This window comes from Erithacus rubecula (assembly GCF_903797595.1).
Source record: "Erithacus rubecula genome assembly, chromosome: 3".
In the NCBI taxonomy this organism is placed as follows: Eukaryota; Metazoa; Chordata; class Aves; order Passeriformes; family Muscicapidae; genus Erithacus; species Erithacus rubecula.
The window spans coordinates 10,358,244-10,384,042 of record NC_136689.1 but is presented as its reverse complement, the minus strand read 5'-3'; the positions used below and the strand labels follow the sequence as shown (position 1 = coordinate 10,384,042).

Sequence of the window (25,799 nt, the reverse complement as noted above, 5' to 3'; positions counted from 1 at the left end):
TCCTTCAACAGTAACTCATATTCTTTTACTGGGAATAATAAGCATCGCAATTAGTGAACTAGTTAATAACTGCGTGGTTGAGGAGGACAGCAGAGGCATTTCTGTATATGTGGAAGCGGAATGTTCAGTGTCCACATGGTCTAAAGCAGACAAAAAAAAAAAAAAAAAAAAAAAAAAAGAAAGAAAAGGCTTGAAATCCTCCCTGCTCCCTGCAGCCTGCCTTCTTGCGAGCTGCCCCTCCGGCTTCTCCGAGACGAGGCGCAGGATGTTTTTAATCCCCACGGGGCCGTTCTCCCTCGCTCCCTCCCGGGAGCCGGGCACGGGCGGCAGCCCCGGGGGAGCGGAGTTTGGGGGCGAGGGCTGGCGGAGCTGATGTCAGCGCCGGGCGGCGGGAGCGATTGGGCTGCGGGAGACTTTGCAGCAGCAAATCCGCCCCCCTCGCCCCCCCCACCCCCGCACCGTCGGCTTCAAAGCGGCCGGTGCCCAGCAACTCGCAGAGGTGCAAAAAGTGGGCGCGGGGCCGGCAGAGCCGCGGCGGCGCCCCCGGGCATCGCCCCGGCCGGGCCGGCACGTCGGGGCTGAGGCGCGACCCCAGAGCGGCGGCAGCGGCGAGCGGAGCCGGGCACGGCCCCGGCACAGCCCCGCCGGCCCGACCCACCGCCCTATAAAAGCCGCCTTCAGCGCGAGGAGAAACTCCGCGGGAGGAGAACACGTCGGCGCGGTGCTGCTCGCTGAGGTACCGGCATGACATCCGTCCTGGGCAGCGGCAGGGCGTCGGGAGGGCCGAGCGGGCAGCTGAGATGCAAGTCCAAGAGAAGGAGGAGGAGGAGATCAAAGAGGAAAGGTAAGGGAGATGTAATTTTCTTGTTGATTTCTTTTCCCGCTCTGTCCGCCGCCTGCCACCTGCACAGCAGCGGCTGCTCGCAGCTCCATTGTCAGCGCCCGGCGCTCGCCGGCAGCAGCTCCGCGCTGCCCCGACGGCCGGGCCGGGCCGGGCGGTGCCGTGCTCGGGCCCGCCGGGCCGGCAGCGGCGCGGCTGATCCCCGCGGCCGGGCACAGCTCGCTGCCCTCCCTGCGCTGTGCCGGGCCGGGGCTGAGCCCGCGGGGGGCTCGGCAGGCGCCGTCCGGGGCAGCGCGGTGCAGCGGGGCCGTCCCGGGGCTCGACAGCCGCGGCCTGCCCCGCCCGGCCCGATGTCCGCTGCCCGCCCGGCCCCGGTGCCGCTGCCCGGGCAGAGCGCGGCGCGGAGCCCCCCGGGCTGTCGCACCCTCCGAACTGCCGCTCCTCTCCTTTCCCAGACCAGGTCCGCCAAGTTTGTGCGTTTCGGTGCTGTTCCGCGTCCGTAAGCGAGCCCTGGTTAGGAAGGCGCTGATTGCCGTAAGCAGGGAAAGTGAAGCTACAGGATGTCACTGCGAACAGGGAATATGCCCTAGATAACAGCTCTTCGCAAGGCTGTCTTTCTCCTGTAGAGCGGATGACACTGATTTTTGATGTTTTGCCTGAAAAGATGAAGTTAACCGGCTGTGAGCACTTTAAAGTGAAATAAACTGATACGAGGAGCAGAGTGCCAGGGATGCCCAGCTGCAAGGCATTGAACTGTAGAGATGTGAAGTCCGAGTGTTTATCCAAGCAGTAAATATAATCTAACATGTAATTATGATCTCTATGTGGTACTCACACAAGTTTTAGTCAGCTAGCACTCAGGCTGATGTTCTGCATGCTCTGTTTCTCCTTCAGATTCTAGAAAACCTAATTTATAGGTGTCGTTAGCTAAGTGTCTCTTAATTATTGATTATGTTTAAGTCGGTAAGTGCGGTATTTAATAACTTTTTAGAAAGGTGTCAAAGCAGTTCTTGTATAGTAGCTGGTAAAAACGGGCCAAATGCAAGGCTGTGTCATTTGATTGTCACTATTTTTGCTTTCATCTGTTAACTCTCTGTATTCAAAATCGTAGTAACAAATAGTGACCTGCACACAAGTAGAAACAGACAGACATGCAGATATATCAGGACTTCGAGTAGGTGTGCAACTCCAGCTTGTTACTCTGGGTTTTCAGCATGTTATAACACCCGGTGAGACAGGCTGCCTTTTACTTGGCATTACAGAATGAATTTTAAAACTCTCAGAAAGAAGTGCTTGCATACTCAGTTCCCTTTAAATTTCCCTGTAATCAAGTTGTACTCTGCGGACTTTATGCTGATTTATTCTAGCAAAACTACTTTTCTGCAGAATTGCAAACTTAGCCTAGCTTTAGCGACCTGTATTTGGCCAGGAGGAAAGAGTAAACCACTAATCTATGCAGTGGAGGAAGGATACTTAATGTTGTTTTTAAGAGCAGATGAAAGTTAAGGTCTTTCAATAAGAGTTTTCTGATGCATCCTTTTTTGCTTTGTTTTGCCAAAACAAGGGGGAAGTTGAATGTCTGGGGGGGAAAAAAAAGGCTCGAAAACTTGCTCAACAGTAACTTGGTAGCTGACAGCTATTTGCAGAATGCACAGCTGGAGGTGGATTGCATTCTAGAAAGTGCTTAACTGACCAACATCAACAGAATGTGCACTTGAAGTGTTCATTTTTTATTCTTCTGAATGTGCTATTTGTAACCACTTTTCAAATAATATAGTTGGTTAATGTACTAATTACAGACTTGTGTTCATATGATTTTGTTTTTCCTTTCTTTGTAATCACATTCTTAAAAATACACATTCCTATGAAATAGTGCTGGCCAAAAAATTCCTGTAACTTAAGGCATGCCCTCTATAAAACCTGTTGGATTTTGCTATTATGCTATTTTATTTAGTGCTCATCTTTTTTTCTTTTATTTTCACGGTATCTCACAAGGAGATGTTGCTTAACAAACAGACTATTCAGGAAACTAATAAAGAAAATGTTTCTTAGGCTATTCAATTACTATTTTTAACGAGAATTGTGGGTTCCATTACTTTGCAGGTTTGATCTGTTTAATAGATTGTGAGTCTTTGCAGAGAGTTAGACCAAAGACACTTGCTTTTAACTATTCTCCAGCACATCTCTTGTTTATAGCAGGATTGTTTTTAGTAGCTGCTTTAAACTATGTAATCAGACACGTATGTTTACATATCCATGCACAGTGATGAACATGAGTAGGCAAAGAAATTCACCATAGTCTTAAATTGAGTATTAGACAGAAAGTGAGGAAATTAATTTATCTGTCACACCCTTCAGACCTTAAGGAAATGGACTCAACAAATTATTTATTCAGCTTACTATGTTTAATTACACACGTTACATATGAACTGTGCTTAAAACCAGGTTGAGACATTGCTTAATAGAATATCTAGGAATGTGCAGCAGTAGAAACAATTATTATTCTCTATTTAACAGTTTTGCTTCTCCCTTCTGTTTTACTTTCTAAGTTTTCAGTTGTCTTTTTGCTCTGGTTAGTGTGAATTATAAATTTGTGTGTGGGTATATCACTTGACTCCATTTCTTTTATACCTGGATGCTCTGTTTTAGGAGTTGCCTGGTGGCAGAAAGCAAGTCCAAGCAAGGAAAACAGAGAGAATTCTCTGAATAGCTGAATTTCCTTGTGCATTTGGCCTAAAAAAAAAATTATATATATAACACATCCAGTAAGAGTCAAAGAGAGAGTATCCATACATGCAAATCATACAAATACTGCAAAGTATAGGACACTGAAAATGATTCCAGTGTGCAATATCAATGTCCAGCAATTAATTTGCATGCTTCTTATTTTCATGTTTTTGAAATCCAGCAACTCTTTCAGTGCCTTAACAATAAACGTCTATGCAATGAATATCATATTGCAAATATACACTTATTGTGATTCTATTCAGTTTTACACTTTATGCAGAATGTGTGCTATAAAGTTAAAATGTGGCTATTTAGACCTATTTGTAAATTAGTATAGGTAGAAATATTTTCATTGTCATTTAGAACAATATGATAACTCCCAGTGGGAAATAAATACCTTAATTTTTCAAAGATCTAATGAAAAATAAATATGGATGCTTGACAAGTTATCTGCATACTAATTGCATGTGGAAGCAGTAATATATATTTTTTTTCCTCTGGTTTTGAGTTGTTAGGGTTTTTTTAATCGGTGTGTATAAAATGATCAGAGGAGAGAAAACTATGCCTTATTGATTTAGAGAAATCAATTTTAAATTTTTAGGGGTTATAGACAGCGTGTTTGTGGGTTCTTTTGTTTTCTCAGGGCTCTGGAATATGGCAGAGTACTGGCAGAACTCAGCACAGCTTGTTCCCATTTCATAGCCTGTGGTATAGATTTTTGAAAAGAAGGCTTGTTTTCCCAGATAAGTCATTACAAGTAGACCAAACAAAAGCAGATTTGCCATTTACTGATAATACTAAAAAGGCCACACTTCAGCAGCCTCCAGCAACTTCTTAGGAATCAACACACAGAAAGTAAGTATGAAATAGGGGATTGGATAGATAACCCTTCTGAATTACTTTCCAGTGTAAGACAACAAATAAACCACCTTATTTGCAATGTCATTTATAGGGCTACTGAGTGAAGTTAATTGCTGGAAGCAGGAGGGTATCAGGGATCCCTGATGTGGTAGAAAGCCATGGCCAAAGCCGCTGCTGATACAATGGGACACGAAATAAAAGTTGACAGAATAAACTAAATAAGGGCAGCAAGTGGGTGAGAGAGGCAAAATGATTGTGAAATGAAATTCCATGAAAAATTAATGAAATAGAAAGATTGTGCTGAAGATGAAGGGAGGAAACCAGCTTGGTTCTTCATCATCCTGCAGTGCCAAAGTAATAAATGAGCATGTTTCATCTTGGCGAGGTTCAGGGACACAACTCCTTTCCCACAAAAGGATTGTGTTGTGCTTCGCGACGTGTTCCGCTTATCTCGTGCCCTGACAGCTCGAGAGGAAGGGAATGGATTTGGTGATAAAATTAAATTGATTAAACCTTTATCCATCATCTAATTTGGTAGCTTTCTTTTTCCTTTTCTTTTTTACTGTTACCTCCAATTTCTAGTGATCCGTGTAATGACAGCAATTTGAGATAGCATCAAGGACATTAGCTACGATGACTGAACTTAAATTTAGAATAAAAATATGGGATTCATGAGTCCATATCTAAATAGCAGACGATTAGCTTATAGCAGAGTTGTAACTTCCTAGCAACAGCATGTAATTGTGAGGACAATAGAATGGTGTATTTTACTTTAAAAGAGAACAGCATGTAATTGTGAGGACAATAGAATGGTGTATTTTACTTTCAGAGAGAACAAAATACTTCAACTTTATCTCGAAGTATTAATTATGTAAGTAGAAAAAGCACTGGTGTGAATATTGACCATGTCTTACACGAGCAATAATGTATATGGTACTCTTTACCTTTCTGAACACAGATATTGTCAGATGTTTTGCTTTCCTCAGTGGCAATACACAGACATATAAAGCTAGTGACAAAGAATCCTACTGTTAGAAATCACTTCCTATTGCCTAAAATTTTGTAGCTTCTCCTTGGTGTCTTGCATAGGAAAATTCTCCCATAAGGGCAGAGCTTTGCTTACAAGTTAAAATGGTATTAATAGAGTTTTTAAAAATACTTAAAGGCACCGTTTCTGGAGTGATACCCTACAAATGGAAAATGCTGCACTAAAAATTAAAGGTTGGATGAAATTGCCTGGTGTAATTCTGAAGTTACTAACGGTCTCTGCGAACTGCATTCTTAGGTTCCTTTATCACCTTACAGGTTAGCAAGTCTTAAAAAAGCAGACATGAGGGTATCTGTCTGATCTCTGCTAATTATACCACTTTTGAATTACTGCTGGCCAGTATTGCATAGGTTTGGCGAGTAGTAATGAACCCGAATTGATCCCTGTGTTTGCAGCTAACTATCTCTACAACCTTTCAGGCAGTTTACCGTTTTTCCCATGTAAGTGATTAGTTATCCAGACAAAAAAGGCTGATATGCATCAGTAGATAGATCATTCTCAAGGCATCTGTGATGAACTTGACGTCTGCTGTGTAAAACACCTTGTTTTGCCTGCAAATTATGTAAGTTCCAATAGTAAAACGAAGCGCTTACCTTTCTGCTGTGGCTGACCTTTGTTCCCCGCTGTATGAATTTGAAACGAAGCAGCCAACCCGGAGGAGTTTTAACAGCATTTTGTGGTACGCAACATATTAAAGAGACTGCTTTGTTAACTGGCGGAAGCAGCTTGTCAGCCCATACTAATAGGCAACCCTCCCTGAGTCATAAAACAGCCAAATTTAATGCTTTAACAGAAAGCATTAAATGGATGGAGTTATTGTCGTTCAATCAGTCTCGAATTTCTTGCTTCTTACAGCAGATTGAAAGTATGAGGATGTATTTTTGGACCCTGAATTAACAATACAGACTCCGGACTAAGGACTGGACATTGCCATGGCTGGTTTAATGAAAATCTCTGCTAAGCAAAGCGTGGTAACAAGGGAGGCACGGAGCAGGGCAGAGTGTGTAAGGAGCAGGATGGCTAATATTGAAGATATTACCGTGACATTAATGAATGAAAGGTGTATTTTCACTGAGTATATTCTGTTTCGTTCTGGCTGTTCCAGCTCCCAAATGTGTACTAGAAATGGTGAGGATTCAGAGACATATGGCAAAAGGGATTAGAGTGTAAAATTTTGGTAAAAGAAAATTGATAAGATTTATATTGTTTACTTTGGAGATAAACATGAGAAAGGATACAGTAAAATCATATTAAAGAAGAAAGATTATAAAGGAGGTAAACAGGCTACTCTAATTTATTCCTGATTTTCTTTATTTACTGAGACAGAGGCCTTTAAGGAAGGAAAATTTCAGCATGTTTAATAGAAGTGGAAGGACTTTTTCTGTTGTTTCTAGCTGGCCTGAGAAATTTGTTCATTCGAGGTATGGAAAACCAGAACTTATTTGCAGGGAGTTTGAGATATTTGATTAGCTCAGCTGAGACTCGCACTGCTAAGTTTGATGCTCAATTCAGTGACTGTAGGCTTTGGCTTTGGGTAGGATACATTAAGAAGGATTTCATTTTTTTAATATGAGATATGAATCCTCTTTTTCAGGAAATTATCTGACTCCTGACTCGCTTGGATTAGGTGGAACGGTGATTTGCAGGCAGTTTAATCGCTGCTGCTCGCTGCGAGGCTTTTTGCACTGGTTTCCCCAGCTGGGGCCGTGGCGTGGCAGCGGCTCAGGAGGTGCCTTTCTGCTCGGCTCCGTGGCTGTGTGCCTCCCAAAGCCAGCAGCACAGCTGGCAGCAAGGCAGGCACATCTCCCTGGAATAATCCTGACAGCTTCCTAAGTCGCCTTCCTCTCTGTTCCCACTCAACGCCCTTCATGCTGTTCGTAAAAACAGACCAAAATTGAGACTGATCCCTAGTCTCTCACTTTGATTCTCTAGTGAGGTTAGGATGATTACAATGAAAATTAATTCATCCCACCCATTTCTTATTCTCTTGGAAAAAATAAACAGAAAGGTGAAATAAAAGGGGGTGAAAAGAAATTTTAAAAACGCATGATGATTTACGCAGAAAAACCCACAGGTGCTGTCATGACTGCCAGTGCATCGTCATCAGATGAATATTGTGTCATAGAGGATTACCCCTGCAAGCTAATCTGTGTTTTTGAAAGTGTTTCTGCTGGGTTTGGGTTTGGTCTCAATTCTAAACCAACTACTCTGTCTGATTTTGGAGCTGTGCCACTTGTGAGTGCTGTTTCTGAAACCTGCACTATGTGCTGGTGGCATTTTTTGTGTGAGTCTGGAATGAGGAATGAGCAATAAGTAGATCTCAGCAAAATACTTTGTTAAAGTGTGACTTTTTTTACCCCCATTTTTTGTTCCTTGCAAGAGAAATGGTGCTCAGAATTATTAGCAGAATCATTTTTCTCTAAATGCTAATGAAACATCAGTGTGAAGAGTCAAAGCTGCTGGGAAGTGTTGGAAGAAATAAGTAGAATTTGACAGATATTTTATCTCCATCTTCTTAGGGATTTACACACAAGATTTTATGCAATTGCTTGCTTCTTGCCACTTCTCCGAGACTGTGAAATGGCTATTTATTCCTTAAATAGTGGGATTTAACAAATGTAAAATGATGGCTTTCAAGCCAGCTGTAATAATGTGTTACCTTTGTATAAGGCCTAATTCTGCTGCCCCTACTCAGAGTAAGTTTGAAATTGAAAATTCTCAGTATCAGTCACGGTGGCAGAACTGTGTTTTTACATACATTTATGTCTGTGCCTTAATATATAGGTACATATATACATTTTTGTGTGAAATATAGTTATGTAGCTGTATGAAGTGAATGATTGTAATAAACTCCAGGTTATATTAGACAAAGGGTCTTAAAGCCTGTAGAGTTCAAATTATATGAGGAATTTTTATATTCCATTGAAGTATTTTGTTTTGTTATATAAAAATAAAATACTCTTATATAATTTGTGTTGTGTTCGTCTGTCTAGACTGTATGAGTTTATAATTTTAAAAATATATATAAAAAAATTCTCATAGTATTTGTGTGTAATCTTTATGCAATAACAGTCATCTTACAGACAAATCACAAAGATTATTTTTGGGGGGTTTTCTTGAGTGAGCAATACAGAAATGAAAGACATTCTTATATGCCAGATGTTTAGCATATTTCTATGTTCCATTTGTGTAGGTATGTTTTTTGAGTGGCTAAATAATTCAGCATGGTGAAGACAGGTGTGGATGCAGGAGCCCGTAATACTCATGTCAGGAAACCCCAAACCATTACCAAAAAGGTAGATTTTTTCTTAAGCTTTTTGTGTGCTGATCTTTCTCCAGCTGAATCCTACAGAAAGACTTAGGGAACAGAAGCCAACTTTGAGCTGGTGCTCTGTATTGCATCCCTGCCAGCAGCCCTGCTGCAGACCACCAGACAAAATGCCCAGGGCTTCTTGAAGAAAGCATACCCAAAATTAACTTTCATTAGCTGATTTCCAGGTTGTAATTTCCCTTCTTCCTGTCAATCATGAATTGCTATTTATGTGTGAATGTGTGATTTTGGGAAGCAGGCTGCAGTGGTCGGCAGTGCCTCATTATTGAGCAGTGCAGACTAATTCAACTGGAGCTCAGCTCGTGCTGCTTATGGATTTAGGAGTTTAAAAGAGACAGTACAAAAAGGGAATGTTCTTTAATACCAGTGACAGCAGGTTTCTTCCACTTGCAACTGCTTCAAAGATTATTGATTGACCTGTGTTTACCATTTATTTATGCTAAAGCATCTGATGCGTGTCTGTTGTAAAATCTGTCTTTTCTAAAATCAAGATACTTGTTTGCAATTCATGTTTATAATGATCAGTTTTTACAGTTGTGTAACAGAGAATTGCTGTAACTGGTGCTGTTCCTACAAAGAGGACTTTTTGTGCCTTCAGCTGAAATCCATAAGCATAAGACATTTGATGCTGTGATTTTTGGTGGGCTTTTGTTCGGATTTTTTCACTGTGCAAATCCTTTAAATTTCCTACACAAGAAGAGGGAATATACAAGAGTGTTCAAGGATAAATGTGAAGCATTTCAGTTCTGCCAGAAAAAGTAAAAAACTAGTCTTTGTAGGTTAACTTGTACCCTCTTCAATTCTTTTAAAAGGAGACTTCATCTCTGCATTCATTTCGTTAAAAAAAAAAAAAAAAAAAGAAATTGGAAATATTTCCATGTTACTGCACAAGGTGTAAACTGCAAAGTAAAAGTGGGCAGTAAGTTACTAACAGGACCAATTACCAGAAGATGGTTATTAGGTGTCAGAAAAACCTGGGGATTTTAAAATATACACAGTTTTTGAATAGTCAGAAATGAAATAGTCTTTTGCAGTTAGAAGTCTGGTTTGTGACAAAATAGCTTACCAGAACACTGCTTTATATGTTGGTTAATCTAGGCACATTTTTAAGCAAGTGATATATTCTGCTTAAATGTGGTAAGAAGCTGTAGACAAAGGTGTTTTGTCAGATTTTCCTGAAGGCTAACACTGAATCCCTTATTAAATTTGTGCTTTTATGATGTAAGGCACAGTGGATTGTCATTTTTCCCTGACAATGGTAAGCTCATCCTTCTCTTCAGATACATTCAACTCATCCCAGACAGGAAGGATTCTTATTGCCCAGAGTTAATAAAAATACATCAGTGTAATCATGCTAGGTACATGCTGAAACTACTTATGGAACATTATTAACTCACAGGCAGACAGGCTGTATTCACCTAGTTGTGAGAGGGAAATTGAGTCAGACCAGTTAATCCATTGCAGAATTAATTAGGGGGAGGAGTGCAGGAGTGTGTCACTGGAGTTTCAAGTGTCCAGCAAACCTGCTCTGGTGTGTCCCAGTCCCTGCTCCAGCTGTGTCACAGCTGTGTTTGGATCTCATCCCTTGGCCCTGTCACTGCAGGTACCTGTGTGACACGGCAGTTCCTGGGGGCTGCTCCTTCCAAGGGGAGCCCTGTGCCAGGCTGCACAGGCAGAGCAGGTAATCCCTGCCTGCCAGGCCATGGCAAGGCACTTCTGCCTGCTGGTGTTGGAAAGAACAGGGCTTTGTGTTTACTCTTCTATTTTCTATGTAAACAAAGGCGTGGGATCTGGTTCTTCTGTGCTGTTAAATCACATTTGCTCTTCAGCTTCTGGAGGGCTTTCCATTTCTCCCAGAATAGCTTGTTAAAATTGCTAAGGGTGAGGTTCTGTATAGCAAAGTTTACATTTAAAAGGCAACTCTTTCTTCAGTATTAAGCAGCACATTGCAGACAACTCTGCAGAATAACCACAAGAACTCTGGTTCTGTAATGTATGTTACTTGCTTCAGATGCTGCAAGAATTTTCTTATGGAATTCATTTAAACTGTTACAGATTTATTTTTTAAATGAGATTTATCCTTTTAGATGAATTACTTAATTTCACAAGGATTGATTACTAATTTCTAAATTTCATCACTTTCATTTTCATTAAAAATCATAGTAACAGTCCCTACATTTGTACGTTGCCTGTAGTTCATCAATTTCTTTATGCACAAACTCTTCAGAAGACCAAGACTATTCCACTTTAGCTAAAACCACTCTAAATTCACTCTAGTCTTTAACAACAATTCTTTGACTAAAGTGTGGCAGATACATCTAAAGATGAAAAAAGAACCAAGCACTCATTTCTGAGTCCAAGAAAGTAATTTACAAATTTTTTAAAAAATTTAAAAATCTGTTCCTCATGCATTATTGTCTAAATTTTGCCTCAAAATAATTGTCTCTGAAATTATCTGAAACCAAGCAGCAACAAATTACACTGGTTTGGGTCATGCAGAGTGCTGCTTTAACAGGAGAATGAATTAAACTCTACAGAAACCATCTCAGTAAAGATAATCACAAATGTTCCAAAAAATCACTCCAAAAATAAAAATGTATTTAACCCTGAAAATCCACGTATTTGCACTTCTTCAATTTTGTTTCTTATTTACTAAAACACCCCTCTCCTTTTTCCCCTTCTGTTTACTATCTTACTTCTCTTGTTTGTATCCTCACCTGCTGAAGCAGCTGCTATTCATACAAATTACAAAAAGGAAAGAATATATGAGATTGGTGCCTGGAGAGGACCAATATATCACCAAAGGTCTTTAGGGTAACGTATGGCCTTGGTTCAGCAAGATCACTTCTTCAGTCATTCCATTGCTGCTCAGAAAAGCAGTAAATAATAAGTAACAAGATCTGCATACAAATGTGCTGGTGCTTAGGTTTTTTCATGGTATTAGAAACTGGATAAGAAGTTACTATTATTTTCCTAAAGATTTTTTACTTACAAAAATTCTTAATGCACCTGCTTACAGCATCTATTTCTTGGGCCTTACTCTGTTTTAGCATATCCAAACTGATCTTGCTAACAGTTCTTGAGCTGACTAGATATTTCTCTGTAAAGTTGGTTCCTGTGCTCTTTAGGCAGAAAAAGGAGACAGTGAAAAGTAATGACAAGAGGCTGAGATTATTATTTTAATGGCAGTTACAGTAAAAGCAGTGTGTGCATCACAGACAGGCAGTTGGTTGGGAAGAGTGGCTTGTTAATCTTGGTTATTTTACAAATCTTGGTTCCCAGTACCTTTCCTGTTGTTGGTTTGCCCCATCCCATTCTGTTGCAGCTGCTGGTGTCAGACACTCTCCTGCCTGCAGGTGCAGTCACACACAGCCTTATGCAGGCAGTCAGCTGAATTTCCATCATTTCCCTGTGCCCCAACAGATGTCAGTGAGTTTGCACGTTGTAGAAGAGATGATGACTCACAGAAACCCACATGGCAAAAGAGGCTTCTCAGTCATGGTCAGCTCAGCTTTGCAGGGAGGTGCAGTGCAGGTGGGCAGGCTTGCTGAAGGCACCAGGGGATGTGATGCTCTCAGCACATCTCGAGCCAAAAGCATGGCTTAAGGGCAGCACAAAAGCATCTCCCTGACCAAATGTAGGAAACTGTTTCCATCAGCCCTTTCTAGCAGACAGCTTGTCTTTGCTGAATGTTGACAACATGTTATATAAATTTCTCTGCAACAGCTTGTTTCAGAAACTTTCCCCAGTAATATAGATTAAGATAGAATTTGTTTTGACTGCTGTAATGCATATTCATTAGATAAAAGCCCAGACAATTACTGTGATAGTTTCACTAACAGGTGGAGCATGTTTTAGGATTTGTTGGGCATGGGATTTGCTGGAATAATCTCAGACAAATTTGGGGGATTATTTATGTGATGAAAATAATTTTGTATGAAAAGTGAGAACGTAAGCAGATTTGAAGGTGATTTCATTATGTTTTCACATTAGTTTGTTCGTAAAATTTTAAATCTAGAATAAGTTCATACTTTGAACAAATGCAGGTCTCTCAGGGGCAAGCAATAAACCACACAAATGGTACCTTCATAATATAGCTTACAATTGCATAAATGGTAAGCAAAGGTATTTCCAACAGGATATCACTTTATTGTGTTCATTTTCCAAACTAGAAACAAACTAAAATTGTTCTTTTTGTGTCCTCATTTGTCATATCCACTTGTATCCATTAAAGTTATAGATTAATTTCAGTTGCATAGATAATATTACAGCAAATATGTATGCATCAACATTGTTGAGAAGTTGCAAACTAAAGCGCAATTACCTTTTTTGTTTCCACTAGAAAAAAAAAAAAAAGTCTGAGAGCAGAATCAAGATGAAGAGTATAGGAGCCTAATCCTACCCTATTATATGGGAATCTGTTTTTTTGAGGAGCACCAGACCCTACAGCTTATGGGACCTACATCCCATAGGACAGTCTCATGGGCAGTCACACTGTCTTCAGCATAGATTGATCCTAGTGATAATTTTTTATAGAGATTGGGGTCATGCTAACTGGCACTATCAGGAGTGGATCACTGCCAAATTACTTTCATAGAGTAAACAAGGAAGTTAAAACTGCACACTCAGGAAAGCACCTTAGTTCATCTCTACAGGACAACATCAGAATTTAATGTTAAAGGAGGTTTAAAAATACACTTGCCTGGCACAGAAGTTTTCAGTCTAGACTCCCCATCTGTTGAATGCCTTGTAGGTATCAGTAGCACTTCAGTATCTGACTTAAGCAGAAATCATCATGTGGAAATGCTAATAATTCCTCTACGCTTTTTGTTACAAGTGGAACTTCAAAGCTATGAATGTATATGTTTATATTCAATTTCTATTTATATACTTAAGCACAGACTCTCTCCTACTATGCATATTAATGTGCCAATATGTGCTCCAGCAACATATGTATTAGTGTATATTCATATTTATATAAAGGGCTTAATCAAAGTTTTGTCCCAGCATCATAAGGAGCTTGGATCCAATGCTGTATTTTTTTAAAATAAACATTGGAACAAATTTCCAGGAATTCGTTTAGTTCATAACATTGTCTTCTTGTTGTTGTAGTTTGGTTTTAATTCTTAAGCTCAAGTTTTTTATGAGCTGCATCATTTTCAGCTGCTTGTGTAGAGATGTTTCTCTGTTGACAGAGCTGCTTCCATTCTCCCTTTGCCCTCCTCCTTTGTCTTTCTTGTTTTCAGTGTGTTTTAATCATGCTCTGTAATCCCCTATACCATTATAACTGATTAATTAGCAAACCTTTACTTTCAGACTCTGAATTTTTCTCTTAGGCTAAGACCATTTATAATCTCAGCTGAAAAGACAAGATTCAACATCTGCCTTGTATTTAATCTCTCTGCATATTGTACCCATCATGATTATTGTTTGTTCTTTATTATAACTGGGGGTTTTAAAGGTGAAGTGTTATGTTCTGCATTATATGGGCTCTTACCCTGAAAATAAATCCATACAGATGGGGAAATACAGAAATCAAGGAGTCTGAAACTTGTGTTTTTTGTAGAATTTTGGACCTCAGATGTCCATTTTTTTCAAGAATAAGCTTAAAGAAACTGTGGGTGGAAAAAGGCAATGATATATGAATTGTTTTTTTTGCAGAGCTTTCATTTGCTTTTATTTTCAAAATTTTCTTTGCAAAGATGTGAGATAGAAATATACACATATTTGTATACTTGCAGTAAGTAAACAAATACAAAATTTTCATTCAGTTGTTAGATGCCAAGATCTGTGCTTTTCAGAAAATCCCATTAAGGGTCCTACAGCTGCACCAGCTGCTGGTGACAGGGAAAGGACCATCCTCCTTCAGAAGCTCAGATCTGAGCTTCCCTCAACTCCTTGTCAAGAATTCCATGTGAAGCCTGTTTGCTCATAGCTTCTGCAGGGGGCAGTTTTCCCTGCTGCCCTTGCTTGCATGTTTTTTTGTATAGTTGAGGTTAAGATTTTAAGGGATTGAAGGTAGATCAAGTACCTGTTTGTCATTACCTATTTCCAGCTGGAAACCTTGGGATGGCAAGCTTTCTCATCCCCCTCACTGACTCACAGCATGAAGAGATAGTGGAAATTTTTCCAACACATTGTACATTTGTCAGCACAGGTAGAAGAGTGGTGAATAAAATAATTTCTTTGCTCATCCCTCCCACTGTCCTAGTCACAATCTCAAACACCAGGTAGCATCACACAGAGGGTTTTATTTTTCTCCAAAAGGAGCTATCTGTCTCCAAGTGTCACATAATTCATGCAAAATTGAGTTTGCTTCTCTTTTCTGCTGCAGCTGATACCCACCTGTCATGTCCATCCAAAGGTCTGTGTTGTCTTTGACCTGAACTGGACCATGGGGTGTATTTAGGCTCTCCCATATATAATTTCTTATATTAATTAGATGGTGCCACCCAGCTGCTGATGTCTCTTGCAAATCCACTTTTCTGTTATTCATGTTATCTAAACCTTCCAAAATCTGCAGCAGCTCCAAACAGTTCGCAATAGAGTTAGTGCAGGTTTTGGAATTATGCTGTAATATAATATAGTCATGAGAATGTTCATTCTGGAATTATAGGAGGAAAGAAAACAGCTCATGTCAGTTACTTTTTGAACTGATTTTTTTATTTCTTTCAGAACTCTAAGTGATCTTTGCAGATATTACAAGAAAAAGTAATTTCAGACATGAATAAGAAATAAAATGTGCAGAAAACTGCATTTTGGCAAGAATTAGCAATGTGAAGCACCTTTCTGGGGTGATGACTCCAGTCTGCCAGCTTCCCATGGAGCAGAAGGAAAGTGTGGCTGAGACCAACATGAAATGCATGTGTGTCTGTCCAGGTGAAAGTCGGGCCATTCATTTTGCTGTGTGCTAGAGAGCTGTTGAAGGGTTGGGATCAGGTTGGTCTGAGCAGCAGCCACTTCTGCTGGGTGTGCACACACAGACCTGTGACACCTGCAGGTACAGAAAGTCACACAGCTCTGGTTCTTCTGTGTCTACTGGTGGTGGAAAGGTCAGAGTGTAGTGGGCTGTTGGTCCCCCCACCCCTATCAGCAGGAAAGACTTGTGTTTTAAACCTGATGATTTTCTGGGCTTTGGGGGCAGGTTCCCATCTTGCAAGATGGATTTCCTCTAAATGAAGCTCTGTTCTGAAACTAGCAATGCTGAAAGTTAAAATTAGCTTTTCCTTTATTACTAGGACATATTTTTAGGCCCTAATTCACATCTCATGTGAATGCAGTCCTCCCACTCCCACGTTGGGAGTACTGAACTGGAGTCTGAGGGCTGTGCATTACATTTTCCAGAAATAGGTGCAACCCAAGATTTTGAATGTTTACATTCTCTGCCTTTTCAAAAATGCACCTATTGGTTTTAGGTGAATATATGGGCTTTAAATTGTGAAAAACTAAAGTAGAAGTTGCTATCCTTCAGGTTTTTTTCATATTTTTATTTTGGTTGCGTGACGGAGAACTTACCTTAGTTTGCATCTAGATGCTGTAAAATGCAAAAGAACCCACAGAATATAAGCTCAATTCCTATGAACATATTTTGGATGTCTCCTGTTTTCTGCCCTCTCCTTTGGAGCTCTGGAGCCTCTAAGCCCAGCTGCTGGTGTGAGCCCTGGTCCAGCAGCACAGTGACACTGCCTTCCTGTCAGAGCATCTGCAGCTGGTTCACAGAGGTCATCTCTGCTGAAAATGTTCTGCTGGGAGCCCTGATGTGCAGCAGGGGCAGGGCCTGGCCTTCAGAGGAGGTTCCAGCTGGTGCCATCAGGCAACAGTGAGGGGATTTTGGAGAAATGTGATCTGGCCAGGATGGCAGAGATGGCTGAGCAAGCTGGCAAGCCATGGGAAGGAAATGCAGCTGGGATGCTGGAGCCCCTGCCCTGCCATGTCCCCCTGCCCTGCAAGGCCAAAGCTGCTGTCCTGCTGTGTGACTCCCCACAGCATCCCTGGGGACACAGGCAGGGAGAGCTGGGTCAGTGCCAGGGGCTGTGAACAGGGAGATCAGAGGAACCCTGCTCATTTAAAACCCTGCCAAGCCACTTAGAAAACTGTCCAGCAGGATGATGGACTCCAGTGAGGAATGGAGTTTATTTATGGTGGAAGCACATCCCCAGTTCCCATTAGGGCTGGTTAAAGGGGAGGGGACACACCTGCTGCTGGTGCCCTGCTCTGCCCTCTCCAGTGTGGTGTGTTTTGTGTCTGCTTCCAGATGAGGGTGACCTGTCCTGAATGTTTCTGGGGTTCATGGTGTGCTGGCAGACACAGGGTGACCTTGCAGCCTGTACCAGGAGCTGCCCTAGGTGTGCATGCCTCCCATCCAAAGGGGTGTATGGACCCAGGTTTTGCAGGGATGGGCTTCAAGGACACATCAGAGCAGCCACAGGCTCTTGATGGAGAGTGCCCTGATCTTGGATATTACGACCTTGCCATGTGTTCTTACCTGGGAGATCCATTCTGATCTCCCAGAGCAGAGAAACAGGATTTTAGCAGCCCCTCCCAAGGTCTGTCCCAGCAGCTCTGCCCTGGGAAGGCAGCCAGTCAAGAAGACTCTGATTGCTGCCCCTCCACAAATTATAAAAAGTGTAAAATAGCTATGTATTGCACCAAACAGGGATGGAATTATACATCACATAAAACCTGAAGTCATTATTTTCTTTAAAGAAATAATAAAGTCTCTTACTCTGTCAGCGTGCTCTGCAGACTAATGTAATCAATCCAATAAAAACTGTCTTAAAAACGGAAAGAAAAAAAGGTATATAGAGTTTGGAAAATATCTATTTCATTCTATTACATAAATAAGGCAAAAATAAATGAGACATTTTAGGAAATGCAAATCAAATCTCATCTTTGTTTTTATCTGTTATTATGGGAGCTCGCAATAGGTAGGATTAGAAAATGATCACTGAGAAATATTGTTGGCGTATTGAATATTTCAAGTCACTGAGGACTCGGTTTAAAATAAAACCATCAGCTATATCAATATATGAATGGAGAGGAATCAGATATTTCTGCTACTGCAAAAAATTAATAACGTGAGTCATTAGCATTAGTGCAACTTGCTTCTCTTTCTAATTTACAGGCACATATCTAGATTAGCCATAAAATATTCCTGGGTTTAGGACACACTGTCCTCCATTGAATGCTTAGCCTGGAAAGGTTATTAACATTGAATGGGGACTGTTCTCTCAGGAGAGCTGCAGATAAAATGACCAGGGAAAGAAATAGCACAACTTCTCAAATTAGCATAATTAGTAATTATCTCTTAATAGCCCCACTTGGCTTTAGAGACTTGGCACTTGAAATTCCGCTTAAAGTTCAGTGAGGAAAAACAAATTTCACGCTGAAATGTCTCAATAACACAGCTGAGTTGCTGAGGTAATCGTCTGGTTTAGGTAAAGGAAAGGAGATGAACATATGGATAGGAAAGATCTTTGCTGTAAGCACTGTGTTTGTGTTTGCATATGTAAAGCACTCCAGGCTTAATGGTACAATTGCCACTTTCTCTGGGGGTGAGGGGAGGGCAGGGGGATGAGTGGGACTTTTCTCTCTTCTTTAGTGGAGAGAAACAGATGAAGATAATAAACTAAAATGAGCAAATCCCATTCATTTTACACTAGAATAGTGTAATTTCTTTTGCAATTCTAGCTGAAATAAAAAACCCATAGACAGACAAGCCAAGCTGTGGATAGAAAAGCAGCCTTTATCATAGCCAGTGGCAGAACTAAAACCTTTTAAATGGGGACAGTTTTCCAACATTTAACTCAAGGTAAAACTGGATGAATAAACACAGGCAGCCTGGTAACCCCATTTTTTTTTTCTTTCTGTGGCAGTGAAACAGATGGCTCTCTTAAGATGCTTTTGGCTGGGAAAGAACAAAAGCAGAAGAGAGGTATTTACCATTTTTTACACACCTAAAGCCCAGTCCTCTTTATCCTCAGGCAGAAAGCAATTTATCCGTCCATCTTGCTGGAAACAAGCCTTTGTTATTAAATAGGCACATTTTGATTTACATGTTGCACAGCTGGTTGGAAGCTTTCCACTGGGAAACACATACACAATTGATAAGCCTTCCTCAACTAGTTTGAAATAGAAAAAGAATTTGTTTCACTCTGCCCTCTTTGGCTGTTCATGTTGGGTGCCAGCACTTCAGCAGTGGATTTATTGTGGTGGTGGTTTGGAGACCTTTGTTTTTAGTGTAGGTTCATGTTTTGGTCTGGTTTTTTTTGGGGGGGGGTTAGGTTTTTTTGGGAGATCTGGGGGTTTTTTTAAATGTTGGTTTATTTTTTGGAGGGTGGGGTGAGTGCACATATATATATATATATATATATACTTTTTAAAGCATGTATATTTTGAAGTGCCAGATTTCCATATCCCCACGGTGCAGGGTGTCAAGGCTTGCAGTGGCCCCTCCTGGGGTAGAGTCAGGTGCCCTCTGGAAAAGGCACTTTTTGTTCTTCCTGCAGAGTGAAGGACCCCTTGGCTGCAGGGAAATTACTCTTTTGGTGCTGTGTCAACACATAAAATAGGAAAGATGAAGACAAACTAGTGAGAGGAGGTTGACAGCTGTTATAAAACTGATAGGCTGACGCACTCATGGTCAGAGGAGGGAAAGGTTTGGCTTAGAAACTCTAATTAAGGCTGGCCAGGGTCCATTAGTTCATCTTCACTAGTAGCTTTGCAACCTCACACCCTGCATATCACCCTTTTTGTATAGGCTCTAGGTGAGAAATGTGATTAAGCAAGCTGCTATACTATGTTTCCAAGGCCCAGTCTCTGAAAGCAATTCAAATGCCTCTATCAACCAACAAAATCCATTTCAAAATTCAGAACGAGCATGAAAGCAAAGAGGGAGAAGAGAAAAAAGAAATGGAAGCAGATCAAAAGAGATGAAATGACATTTGAAAAGTATGGAAATGAGAAGAATATTGAGACTGAATTAATTGCAAAAAAAATCCTATAAGATGCAGAAATCCAGCAGGTCTGATGTAAATATTTGCAGGCTGACAGAAAGCAGGGAGATGGGCCAGTATGATGATGAAATGAACACCCTGTTCCTCCTAACCAGTCCCACTCCCAAATGAGCACTTGACAAATAAATTAGGCTCAAGCACCAACAGTGGAGAGAATGCAGAAGAATATTCTGATGGACACCTGAGATATCTCCTGATAGACTGTACGTGGGCAGCTGCTGAGAAGAAAATGCTACAGAAGAAATATACCCACTCCTTGACAAGCCTCTTTGTTGAGTGATTGATATGTTTCTGCTTTCCTCCTTCCCTATAATGTTGGGAATGTGAACTGCTGCTTTGAGGCCAGAACTATTTAAAAATAATAATCTGTGAACACTAGCTTGACTTTTTTTTCCCCCCAAAGCAGGTAGCTATAGGTAGTGAGTGCTGATTTTTCTTGATACCTCAGAGTGGATTTTTTAGGTCAAATTTTTCAGAACAGGTCTTTTGTCATTTTGCTCTTAAATTTCATCTTAGGAAATATAGTAAAACCAGTTGGGTAGTTGCACATGTGTCTTGTTTGCTTGCAAAGCTCATTAGAAAGATGATCTTGTTAAATTCAAGATCCCTGAGCTTCATTTCTGGCTCTGCTACTGTTTTTGTGACTGTGGCAATCTGCTTGCCTCCCCTCTGCACTGGGTCTGCCAGGACAGACAGAGTAGCTGTCATCACTGTTATTTCTAATCAATTAGCACTGTGAGCCTTTTAGGGACCATAAACTTATGCCTGGGATGACGTGATCCTGATCTGATTTGGGATCTCCTGGTAGCTGTTGTAAAAGAAAGAGCAATATTCCTGTGGCAATAAGTGTATTTTTAGGCATTGTGGAAGCTGGGCGTGCAACCTGCAGGGGAACTTCCAAAGGCTACTTCTGTGACATTAGGTCTTGTCAGACAGGCATTAATTATTTGGCCTAACTCTGTGATTCTTGGCAAACCTTAGTGAGTTAAAGGGCATTTCTGTTCTGCTAAAACCAATGCTAGAGAGAAATGCTCAGCAGTTCAGTCAGGATTGGACCTTTAAAATTGGACAGCGTGAGGAAGAGAAACATACTAAAATTACCTGAGCAGAAAAATGCCTGAGGGTAATTCATTCTCTTAAAAAATGCCATTGGGTTACACTGACTTCATAGGCAGCATTTAATTGTGTCAAGCTGGTGATCTGCTGCCTTGTTCCATTTTTTTCTTTCCCTTTCCATTTTTTGGAACCTATTTTGGCTATTTCTTGAATTGCTGGTAATTCAGAACAGAGAATGAATAAGAACATAGTGTGTATTATATTTGTGTTGCTTTCGAACAGAGTTAAGCATAACCTGTATATATAGATCATGGTAAGGAAATACCAGTAATTTTCAATGGAAGAGTAAAATGGACAATCTATCAGGCCTATTCTCCTTCATTTAATAAAAATAGGTCAATGTAGGCTTTATGCTGTTCATATTAGTGTCATTCATTTTAGCTTTACTAATAAAAGTGAATGGCTGGTTGAGCATTACTGGAAGAGGATATCAGAAAAAAAATTAGAAAAAGAAAAATGGGTAAAGAAACATTACAGAAAGTAAAATCTTCCATCATGAGAATATTCCTATAAAATTTGTTAAATAATGTGAACTCACACCATGGTTTTGAAACTCCCATTTCTAAATGACTAAAGTACAAATGAACTGGAACATGAGAAAAAGTATATTTTGTGTATTGCTTAGCTTCAGATCAACTATTAAACACTCAGGAGATGCTGGCAATGGGCATCATGCAATCCTGTCATGATTCCCATTTAACTCTTGGAGTGTTTATCAGATGGTTAAGAATGCCATCATCTGCTCTGGCCTCTGCAGTTCTGCTTAAGCTGTGACTTGCTGGTTTGGTTCCTATTAATTTCCATGGCCAGTTTCCTGCCTGATGGGATCATTAGTGGCACGAGGAATGCTGGGTGGTGATTATAAGATAAAGACAGGGAGAATGTTATTTTATCTGCTGCTACCAGCATAAGGCTGTTCATTGAAGCAGATCAAAGAAGTATGTAAACATAAATACACATGTGCACACACATAAATCCCATTGCATTTCTTTAATTTGCCTTTTACAGTTTTAATAATATTGCAATTTTTTATGTAGTTAAGAAACAATCGCTTTAATATTTCTCATACAGGGCCTTGGAAAGTGGTGAATGAGAAGAGAAGGAATCAGGGTTCTTTTTATTTGCTTTTCAGCTTTTATTTAAGGTATAGACTGTTCTTTCATATCTTTCCTGAAAGAGTAAAAAGCTTTCAAACCCTTCAGAAAGGGTGAAAAAGTTGTTCAGCTTCACACAAAAAAAGCACACAGATTTCCCTTATATCCTACACCTTTAAGTCACTCATTTTTTCATAGCCATTTCCTAATAATATTTGAAAGAGACCATTTTAATGTGTGCTTTGAACTAGTTCATGTTAAAATTCTGCATCTATCGTTACAGCATTTGAGGAACCTTTTTTTTTTTTTTTGTGCATTTGTTTTAGACTCTTTCCAGGGTCCAGTGAATGGTTCCAGTTTCAGATCAGAAGTTCTGTTTGGGTTATAGTCTGGAATTGCTGCCAAATGTGGGAAGCCTTTTGGTGTTTTCCTCATCCATTCAATGCCCTCCTTTCATAAACAACCCTAGGCTTCAAAAAAAAAAAAAACCAAACCAAAAATTCCACATCAGCAGTAACCAAATCAACTAACTAAACAGGTTAGCATAAGAAGATTTAAGGTATTTTAAATACTTGACCTCTAAACACTGGTTCAAGTCATGCCTTAAATTCAGTTTTTAAGCCCACAGAGTCATGGCATAGCTTAAGCTTTGCTATTTTTTAAATAACTAAGAGGAAAACAATTGCTATTCTTTTATATTTAACCAAGTCAAATTCCCCATTGCATGCTGAGCTAAGGGTATCTCTTCTCTGTCCCCAAGCAAAATACTGTAGTAGCAACTGGAAGCCTTATAATTAACATAAAGTGGGAGAAATGAGTTGTTTCAGGAGGTCATACTCTAGTAAGTGGAAAACTACAAGACCCTGTGTGCAATCTCACACAGTGCTAAATTCAGTTCAGGTGCTCTAGGCTGTGAATGGTCAGCAATGAGAACACTTCTCTTAGTCTGTCATTTGCTATGAAACACAGAAAGCCACAGGCAGGTGTCAAAAAGAACGAGTGGCATAATTTCCTACAGGGCAGCTTTGTTGTAGAGTAAGACCAGTCCCTAGGTAGAAGTCATCAGTGGCTGACCTTAGACCTGGTTCAAGGCAGTACATGCACTTTATGTGAGGTACCATGGAAAGCAGAAATTATGTTTCACATGTTGGGAGATGACAAAATTATGGATGAACTAGAAGCTGACTAGATTCTTTTGTAAAATGGGAAAAGGCAGTCTCTGGAGGAGTACAACTAGTATTAGACCCTCTTGGTGGTAGTGTAGAAGGTATTTGGATTTATTTGACAATCAGTGAAATCAATAGTTTTAATTTTACCCCTCATTATGACATTATGTTTTGAAAATTCTTTGAATTCAGTTTTGAAGGGAAATCCCAAGCTTTTGCTCTCAGTTCTGAAGGAATTGTTTTATTTTACACTCACATAGATTGTATTTTTAGTTTGGGGGATTTTGTTTGTCAAAAGAAACAGAGAATTCAATAGAGTTCTCTTATTCCAGTCTCTCAGTTGATTAAGTGAGACATTCCTAAAATAACAGTATTTATGCATGATTTCAAGGAGGTGCCCAACTACAACCTGGTCTGCATCAAACGAAACATGGCCAGCAGGTCAAGGAAGGTGATTCTGCCCTTCTGCTCTGCTTTCATGAGATCCCACACACCAGTAGTAGTATGTTCAGCTCTGGAACCCCAGCAAAAGTAAGATGTGGACCTGCTCAAGCAAATCCAGAAGAGGGAAAACAAGTTCAGGGAGCTGGAACAGCTCCTGTGTGAGGACAGGATGAGAGAATTTGGGTTTTTGAGCCTGGACTAAAGAAGGCTCTGAGAGACCTTATAGCACCTTCCAGTACTTAGAGGGAGCCTTCAGAAAAGACAGGTAGGGATTCTTTATCAGGGAGCATAGTGATAGGATGAGGGATAACAGTTTTAAACTGAGAGTGGATTCCATTTAAATAAGAAGAAATTCTTCACTGTAAGAGTGGTGAGACACTGGCACAGGTTGCCCAGAGAAGCTGTGGTTGCCCCATCCCTAAAGTGTTCAAGGCCAGGTTGGATGGGGCTTTGAGCAGCCTGGAATAGTGGAAGGTGTCCCCACCCATGGCAGGGCCATTGGAATGAGATGGTAATTCGTGTCCCTTCCAACCCAAGCCATCCTGTGATTCTATGATTCATTCTTTGATTCTGCCATTCAGTGTGCCTCTCACATATTATGGTCTTGAAGGATGCACAAGGCTGTACACCAGCATTGCAGCTTGCTCCAGGTTGCAGTTCAGTTGAATTCTGTGTAGCCTGAAGGCCACGGGTAGCTTTGGTTTCTGCAGTGCTGTCTGAACCATCTAAGGCATGATGCACTTGTGCCTACAGAGCATAACTCAAATTGCACATACCTAAGGTTAGCCAACAGTATTTTAAATGTGTATTTATCCTCATCCCTTTAAAAATTTTGATAATGAGATCTATTTCTTCAGCAGTCAGTCCTTTGCTTTCCCCTGCCTTTCCAGAGACATCTGTGGTCATGCAAAGGATCTGGTGTCATGACAGAGATGAATTGTCCTTGCATACTTAACTTTTAAACATAGCATTTCCCTTTAACTCCCATTGACCCCGATGGATTTGTGTGAGACCTTACATGTTTTGAACTTCCAGATTTGTTGTATCCTCTCCAAAGAACAGGGGACAATAAAGTCTCAGTTTTAGAAATAATAATTTTTAAAAAGCTTGGGAGAGAGAATCAAAACCCAAAAGATGTCAGCCTAGATAATTACATAGAGGTTTTATACCCAACAGGTTGATACAGTCACAGTGAAATGAATCAGAACAAATAGTAGTTCAGCTTGCTGTGGCATGAGCTGCCAGTTTTCCTTCTGTCTCCCAGAGAAGAAAGAGCTGTGATCTGCTTTAAATTCTGACATCTGGTAAAGTGTAGTGATGTATGATTCGGCACACAAGCTCGTACATTGCACAGCAAAGTGTGCCATTTATGAGGCTCTCTAAATATAGGGAAGCAGTTTATTTAAGTAATGCAGTAAATAACAGAGTAGATATTTTAGTTCAAGGGAATATATAAGCCTTGGGGCTGAATTCAAGCAAGGACGGTTTTATGTGGATACAGATCTTGGATTATTGAGACTATATGCCTACTTGTCTGTAGTTTCTTTATTACCCAATGATCATTACTGCCTGGCACCTTGCAAGAAATGTTCATAATTGGCTACAGATGATGCAAGAAACAAATAAAACTCATTTAATTTTGCCTCAAAAATGTGAGCTTTCAATATGAGAACTTTCTTATGCACATGTCACTGTGAGTCTGTGTTGTTCAAATTGGTGGAATTGAGGACACTTTTCCCTGTGAAATCTCAGTTAATTTTTTTTTTTTTTATTTTTTCCTTGGCCATTGGAGGACTCAGATTTAGATTATTCAGTCCAGAGTAATACTTGCTGTGTTAGCTCAGATCTGGGATCCAGATGGTTTAAACAGTGTACAGGGAATGCAGGAAATCTTCCCTTCATGTATGTCAAAAGCAAGAAGGTTATGGGAATGCCAGAACCAGAAGTTAAACTGAGTAGCTGTGTTCAGTTCAGTGACCACTGGTGGGCATGAATCAGTTCAATCCTTTGGAACATGTATAATTTAATACATACACAGTCTTGCTTAGGGCACTGAAAGGTAGGTACTGACATTTATAATCTTCCTATAAGTTACCTTTGATAAAAGTATAATGATAATTAACATCTCTAATTAACTATTTAATTTAATTTGTCCA

General features: G+C 40.4%; 1 protein-coding gene across 1 annotated transcript in view; it reads left to right on the top strand.

Moving 5' to 3' along the window:
* Positions 1–543: 543 nt before the first annotated feature.
* The window catches only part of ADARB2 (adenosine deaminase RNA specific B2 (inactive)), a 299,798-nt gene continuing 274,542 nt past the window's right edge, over positions 544–25,799 (top strand). Inside the window, exon 1 of the mRNA XM_079301298.1 lies at positions 544–844. Within this exon, the coding sequence (XP_079157424.1) occupies positions 745–844 (100 nt within the window). The 5' untranslated portion in view covers positions 544–744. The remainder of the gene's footprint in view (positions 845–25,799) is intronic.